A 7,509-nucleotide genomic window follows, 5' to 3' on the forward strand; every position below is an offset into this window, starting at 1 on the left:
GAACAACATATCAATGGTTCATATCTAAATCCACCAAAATCTTGCACCAACATATCAATGGTACATATCTAGGGTTCCACCAAATCAATGGTTCATATCCAAATCAATGGTTCATATCCAAATCAATGGTTCATATCCAAATCAATGGTTCATATCCAAATCTACCAAATCCACCAACAATAGTGGACGAATCAGAGGGAATCGAAGGGGAATACCTTGAGGAATGGAGGAGGAAGGACTTGGCCGGCCTGATCTGACGATTGCTTGGTCGATTTGGTGGGGGGGACGAAGGGGAGTCGGGCGGCGGCGGCGGTTTCCAGGGAGAAGAGAGGAAACAGAGAGAAGAACTGGCTGGGTCGGGCTGGGCGCGGGCGCGGGCGCCACACTTAAGTGGATGTGTGGCGCCCGTGGCATGGGCGCCACACAGGCTAGTGTGGCGCCCGTGGTGTCGGCGCCACACATCGAGCCTCGCAAAACGGCTAAGTCCCAGAGGTTCCGGAGCCCCTGGATGTTTTCGACCCAAAACTTCATATAAGTTAGCATGTGTGGCGCCGTTGGGAGGGGCGCCACACATGCTGCCACGTCGGATGGGCGCACCAGCTCAGCGGCGAGGGGGCCACGTCGGCTGGGTCAGTGGCGCCGGCAGGAGGGGAGCCACATGGGCATGTGTGGCGCCCGTGGAAGGGGCGCCACACAAAAGGGTTAGATTGGTGAAATAGTTTCGCCGGAGGGTCATTCTGTGCTTTTCTTTCACTTTTGGGTTATTTTTGTGCAAATCGCCCTAGGTATGGGCATTCGGATCTTCCTTAGCCAAATTGATTTTGGAATTTTTTATCATGGTTGTCGGGAGAAGGATTGTCCTTGTAACATTTGTCACGACTGCTACGTCCTTGACAATGGTTATTTGTACTCTCGGCTCCCAACAACGACAACATAGTCGATAGGTTGCTTTTCCTGCCATACTGGTGTTCGTACTCTTGTCAATATTGGTTGATTACTTTAATGGTTGAGTGCATGCACATATATTGGCATTGTGTGCGTCTCAAATTAAAAATTACGGAAGAACCTTCATTGGTATTTACAGGTAGGTGGTTTGATACTTATGTTATCCTTCTTTGGTCGCATTTAGAAAAGCATAAGACCGTGTCACATGAGAAAAAAAAGAGTTTAAAGACCTCGAAGATTTACTCGTTTATTTTGTGCGTTATTATGTAGTTGTTGGAGACAACTTATGAATTTCTACCATGTAATATTTGATACTATAAATATATCATTGTAATTATTATAAAAAAAATCGAACGACAAAGTAAAGAAAGAAATCGGTAGGAAAATGATTTTGTTCTATTTATTTGTTTTATTTGCGTACCTTCTTCATGTTATTAGCAAACAAGCCATCAAAGTTCCAATATCTTCAAACCAGTCCAAATCCCCAATCTAAATTCACTAGTCTCCGATCTCTCTAGCCGCAGCCGCCGCTTATCGACCTCAAACCTGCCTCTTCTCCCTATGCACCTCTAAATCCTTTAGAAATGTCTTCGGTAGTAACCGGCGTGATGGGGAAGAGCAGCTTCCTCATGCGACACAATCATAAACCAGATCATGGCCAACTGGTTGCAGAAGTTGCGGTGGTACTGTCGGATGTGGAAGAAGCCGTGCCGCCCAGAACTAAAATGGGTTCAGTGTCAATGCATGCAAAAGTCCATCTTCGGTCAGGCTGCCAGTCGCACGACTTCCGAGTAGTTCCACAGGCTGATCCATTAAAGCCCATCGCAACTGTCACATCGCCGCCACTATCATCTACAATGAGTTCCTCGCCGGTCGCCATCTCGTGCACATGAACTCCACCAACTAGCACATCGAGTTCGACAAATTTCTCGAGTGTGAGGGCAATGCCAAGTTTGAGGACACGCCATGGGAATCCAATAAGAAATAGCTAAGTAGGGGTAGGCACACCACTAGGTACACACGCACACCGTGTAGCTGCATTACATTTTAGAACACCATTGTTCTCTTCTTATTGGGGGAGAACACCATTATTCAACAAGTTAGACGAGCGAAGAGTATTGATTTATTTCTTACTTCATGTGACGTACATACAGGCCTAAAGCACACTAGCTTGATTCACAAGTATCAAGTACCACATCAAGCATTTTATAAAGCTATACATTTTGATACTGCTACTAGAGTATCACGTTTTATATATTTATCGCTGATTTGGATAGTATATATCTAGACACATGTCTAGACATGTGGCGACTGATATGAAATAGAGGGAGTACAAATTACGCTACATGCCCACTCTGTATACTTTGCGCCAGCAACTTAGCCGATGAGGCAGTCCCCACAACAGCAAGAACAAACCCAAGGGCGATCATTGCCGCATTCAGCAGGATGACAAGCCGCGACAGCCCGCCCCAGCGGATCTTGAGGTAGAAGGCGCAGGGGAAGATGACCGAGATGGCCACGCTGATGAGCGATCCGGTGAGGCTGAGCACGTATTGGAAATATGGAACCGAGAGCGCCAATGCCAGGATGAGGAGAAGCCCCGCCGAGCCGACGCTGCCACGGATGATTACCCGGGCGCGAGGCTCCATGGTCGCCGGCAGGTGGTGCTCGAGCTGGATGGCAAAGGGCGCGAACTCCAGCGCGTACTTGGTGACCGGCGTGAGCACGGTCGCCCACAGCGCCACCCTCGTGAACACGAGCCGCGGCGGCATGCTGAGCGTGACCTGGGAGTTCACGGTGGGGCCGAAGAGGCTCGCGCCGACGAACGCCAGAGCCGTGTAGAGCACGGTGACCAGGGAGAAGCTCGTGATAGAGACCTTGGTAAAGCTCGAGGGGTCTTTCATGGCCGTGTAGATGTTGGGGAACACGATGTGGCCGGCGTAGCTGAACATGTACAGGCCGGACACCGCCGGGATCCTGTCAAGCCTCAGGGCAGGGATGTGCTTTCCTAGGCCGACATTGCTGAAGGCCGCGGTGCAGACGATGGTGGCGAAGATGATCATCGACATGACGATGCCAACGAAGGAGAGGAAGGATATTGATGACAGGTTCCTTAGCCAGAGGCTAGGAAGGGCCACCAAGACGGCGATGATAGTGAGCAGTTGCGTGGTACTGAGGTGTAGCCATGGCAGGTGGAGGCGGGCACCGGCGAAGACGAGCGGGATGTTGTCGCTGAGGGAGATGGTGTAAGAGACCAGAGCGAAGAAGATCTCGAGGTAGATGAATGCGGAGGCGATCACTCGACCCTTTGAGCCGAACGCCTGGTGGCCGATATCCTGGTATGTCTTGGAGCTAGGGTCCTCGTCTAGGCACTTGCCGATGATGTGTGCGGTATAGGCGCACATGATGCCTAGGCCCACAAGGAGGAAAACTGAGGCCCAACCGCCGTTTTCCAAGGCATAGGGAGTGGAGAGCTGCCCAAGTCCTGAAAACAAATTCGAATTAGTGATTTCAGCAAAACTACTTCATCCATTTCAAAATTAAAAAGCATATTTTATTTCCGTCAACTGAAGTTTAACCAAGAATTATACATTTGACATGCGACCTAGAATGCACTATGTTAAGCCGATTCAATCAAGAAATGTGGCATAGTGAAAATCGGTAGCCATTTTTCTGCTATATATGTTTTGAACCGCTTTGCATGTTGACACATGCATTAAGAAGTACTTGCATGCAACTTTTTATTTTCATTATTCTGTACATGACATGTGGGTCAAGCTTAAATGTTGATTCTTCTGAACCGAAGCTACTAGTTGGTTCGCTTTTGTTGGGAGATGGCATGATGGGATGCCCTACTATATATGAAATTGACACAAAGGTCTTAATGGCCGGTTTGCTTTGCTGCAATATAGTGTCTGTTCTTAACGATATAATTCACAATCATAATAAAAATACTTTTGAATAGGAACGGTGATAGCAATTTTATGTCACATAAATTATACTATCAATAGACTAATTATAGTCAAAGCCTTGGTCAAGGCAAACCAAATACTACACGGTGTGTGAGTAATTAAGCTTCGTACCTATGAGCATCCCAACCATGTTGATGACCGACTGGACAAAGGTGCTGGTAGGCTTGCTGTAGTGCTGCTCACCGGTCATTGCCACGGCCACGACCCTCCCGTCGCCAGCGACCTTCTCCCCCTCTTCCTCTTGCCCCCGTGCGCACTTGCAAGGCTCGCCGGCCTCGACGTCGCAGGCATCGCAGCGCCTGCACAGCCGTTGCGCCGCAAGCCGAGCACCGTGCACGCTCTCGCTCGCCACCTGCTTAGGCTGCGGGCACAGCAACCGGCACCACCAGCTCGCCATTGCTGCCTCCGTTAGTGTTGATCTAGTAGCTAGCAAGCGTACGTGTTAATTATCTATGTGCGTGTGTGTAGCTGAATGTGCTGCTGTACTGGCCTTGTTGAACACGGACGTTGTGCTCGTGCCTATTTATAGGCGTGTCTTGACTACAGATGGCCAAGATGGAGAAGGGAAGATGGAAATCCTGAAGCTAGCACGTGATCACTACTGACGAAGTTAGTGGAGCTTGCTTGGCAACGACATACAAATATACAATGTTCGAGCAAATTAGATTCTCTGTTTAGATATGTTTACTTCTTTTTTCCGCTGAGTCAGTTAGAGCCATAAACTTAATTATGAAGAGTGAGTCTGTGAGTGTCTTGAGTGACAACTGACAAGGGCGGCACCCGCGTGAACCTGGGAATTAAAGTAGCGGAATCTGCCTCTCGTGTAAGTCGTGTAAGCGAATTGGATTTGGGGGCGGCGTGGCAAGAGGTCCAACATTTGATGCCAATTTGCATTGCAGTGGAGTCAGGATTCGGATTCCATCGAGCCAACGAGGACCGGTTTGTTCCGCGAATGTGGCAACCGGTCCAGGAAGCCAGGAAATGGAAGGCGCCACCATCGTCCTACTTGAGATGGAGTGCAAGTGTGCAACATGGTATTGGTACCCAAGCAAGCAGCCCAAGATTCATCGTAACAACAGGGTCAGCCTGTATTCACTTTTGTTCGCATAATTTGGATCTTGTTTATCGCTGCCGCCAGACAAATAAGATTTGTCGCAGGAATTTGTGTTCGTCAGACGTGAAGTTGAGTGGTGGATGAGAAAAACCAGGTTGATTGATACGTTGATTTTGTGCTTCCTCTTAGCCGCCGTATCCTGATCACTTCTTGGATGCTGCCCAACTGTGGTTCTTTCCATCATTCCTCTTGCTCAGAGGAAGCACACAATCAACGCAGTATTCGAAAAGGGAAAGTTTACCATCACTTCATCTTTCAGCAGTTGCACATCATGCGAAGTTACATACTTATGTGTTAAATCTTTTTATTGAACTGTATAAGCAGTTGTATTTAGGAAGCCTTACTGTTCATTGATTTCTTTTGCTTGCATATCCGCAAACATTTGTGTTTTGGGATTGTCCGTATTTCACGCAATCCATATTCAACCTATGTCCATGGCTGATATTAACTATCTGCATATATGTATTTCTGTCTGAACACTATCGTGTCCGACACCATCTCTAAGGAAAATATAATTTGGGATATGATAGTAGCAATATCCCACCAAACCCGCTCCAATCATTCCTGCTCACAAGCATCGTCCAGCTCTTAGACAAGTAGGCAATGCCTTATTTGCCTCCTCAAGGAGGAAAACATTCAGCTCATCCATCTTCAGGCAGATTCCCCGTACTCCATATTCTTGCACTCACAAATGTAAGAGAGATCTGACTAACTTACTACATACGTTTCATCACTTCAATTCAGGCACTGGTGGAAAAAGGGGCTTTGGTCGCGGTTCGCAACTGCCATTAGTCGCGGTTGCGCAACCGCGACCAAAGTAGCGCGACTAAAGGCCCCCCCCTTTAGTCGCGGTTCCTTATGAACCGCGACTAAAGGCCCGTCCACGTGGGCCGCAGGCAAGCGCCAGGGCGGAGGACCTTTAGTCGCGGTTCTTCTGGCCAACCGCGACTAAAGGCCTCCGCAGGGTTTAGGGTTTAGCCCCCCCTCCCCCTAAATCTGGTTTCTTTTTAATTTGTATTGTTTTATTTCTTTTGGGTTTTAATTTTGAAGGAGTTTCACATATTCTACGGCACTACATACATGCATATGAATGTACAATTTCAAACAAATTTGAAATTAGAACCAAAAAGAATTCAAGAGGAATATACAATATATATTCAATATCGGATGACCATATACAATTTTGAACAAGTTTCCATCCATAATTTAGTGCATATGAAGTTCTACGTCATCGTAATGGTGTTCTCCTCTAGGATCGATGACTTCCCTCGCCAACCATCCAGCTAGTTCCTCTTGAAGTGGTCGGAAGCGAGCTTCTGGACTAAGCGTCTTCCGGAGGTTATTCCTCATGATGTTGTTCTCACACTTCTGGTCCCGCTCATTGCAGTATCTCCGGATCCTCTCACAAACATAGTATCCACATAGATTGGTCCCCGGTGGCTGAATATCCCCAGTCGTCCGCACTGCCATTTTAAAATGTAGCTCTTTTTTGAATTCACCGGCCTTGGTATCTACGAACCGTCTCCAAACCCTACGAGGCAAAGAAAATTAAATGAACAAGAGAGTTATTAATTAGTTACTTGATATTAGGAAATGATGAACGAAATAGGCCGATCGATATAGAGCGCAAATGAATGAAAATAATTACTTTTGCATCATTTTTCTCATGTCGGCCCAAAGCGCCGGATCCATATTCAGAGAGTCGTGGACGAGAACTGAGGAGGTGTGAAATTGAATTACCATAAGAATCCAGTGGAACCTGCGGACACGATACATGCACAATCATGCATAACTCATCGATTAGCCACATACCATGCATGGAGTAAACAAAAGAGAATGTGCTCAAGACAGAAACACTCACCCAAAATGGTAAGGAAATAGAATATCACTTTTGAGTTTCTGTTTTCTAATAAACCGCCACAGGTCATCCTCCACGTCGGCGGGGTGGTGTTCTAACACATATGAATTAACGATTTGTGGGTCAATGAACCCAACATCATGGATGTTCCTTATTCGCATTTCCCGCTTCTTCATTCTCGCATAATAGCGTACACAACAAGATAGTTAGGACAATATATATATATATATATATATATATATATATATATATATATATATATATATATATATATATATAGTGCGAGCAATGAACGAGATGGGGTAGAAATTAATAAATCACTTACGTAACGTAGCAACCGATGATAGATTTGTCGAGATCGCAGATTGAAAAGCTGGAACAATTCACTCAGATGAATTTGTACATAGTAATGTTTGAAGTGATGCTCATATCTAACTTCCGCATAAATATAGTCTTTGGCGTTTTTAAGTTTTATGTAACCCTTGTACCAATTTAGCGAGACCTTTCATTTGTCGAGGTAGATCCTCTTCCTCGCGCAGGCTCGACGAGAGGGCCATTCTTCACATATGTAAATACTACGTCCTTCATTGGCGCCTCATCAAGGCCTAACGATTGCACGA

The 7,509-nt window shown here is 46.5% G+C and overlaps 1 protein-coding gene and 1 long non-coding RNA gene across 2 annotated transcripts; both read right to left on the bottom strand.

Moving 5' to 3' along the window:
* Nucleotides 1–2,045: 2,045 nt before the first annotated feature.
* Nucleotides 2,046–4,405, bottom strand: LOC127293922 (amino acid transporter AVT1H). Its single transcript, XM_051323630.1, has 2 exons — nucleotides 4,029–4,405; nucleotides 2,046–3,430 (listed from the first exon to the last, which is right to left on the bottom strand). Exons 1-2 carry the CDS (start codon nucleotides 4,312–4,314, stop codon nucleotides 2,283–2,285), a joined length of 1,434 nt encoding a protein of 477 aa, XP_051179590.1. The 5' UTR covers nucleotides 4,315–4,405; the 3' UTR covers nucleotides 2,046–2,282.
* A 1,688-nt stretch (nucleotides 4,406–6,093) lies between these two features.
* Nucleotides 6,094–7,051, bottom strand: LOC139830911 (uncharacterized). Its single transcript, XR_011744427.1, has 3 exons — nucleotides 6,893–7,051; nucleotides 6,680–6,790; nucleotides 6,094–6,562 (listed from the first exon to the last, which is right to left on the bottom strand). It is a non-coding gene; the product is annotated as an uncharacterized lncRNA (long non-coding RNA).
* Nucleotides 7,052–7,509: the final 458 nt, after the last annotated feature.

This window comes from Lolium perenne, chromosome 4, assembly GCF_019359855.2.
Source record: "Lolium perenne isolate Kyuss_39 chromosome 4, Kyuss_2.0, whole genome shotgun sequence".
In the NCBI taxonomy this organism is placed as follows: domain Eukaryota; kingdom Viridiplantae; phylum Streptophyta; class Magnoliopsida; order Poales; family Poaceae; genus Lolium; species Lolium perenne.

What these genes read in the sequence shown, in the direction of transcription:
- LOC127293922 (XM_051323630.1), bottom strand. Translation starts at nt 4,314, where the DNA reads ATGGCGAGCTGGTGGTGCCGGTTGCTGTGCCCGCAGCCTAAGCAGGTG. An exon ending in CATGGTTGGGATGCTCATAG is followed by an intron (nt 3,431 to 4,028) that starts GTACGAAGCTTA and finishes ATTTGTTTTCAG; the next exon opens with GACTTGGGCAGCTCTCCACT.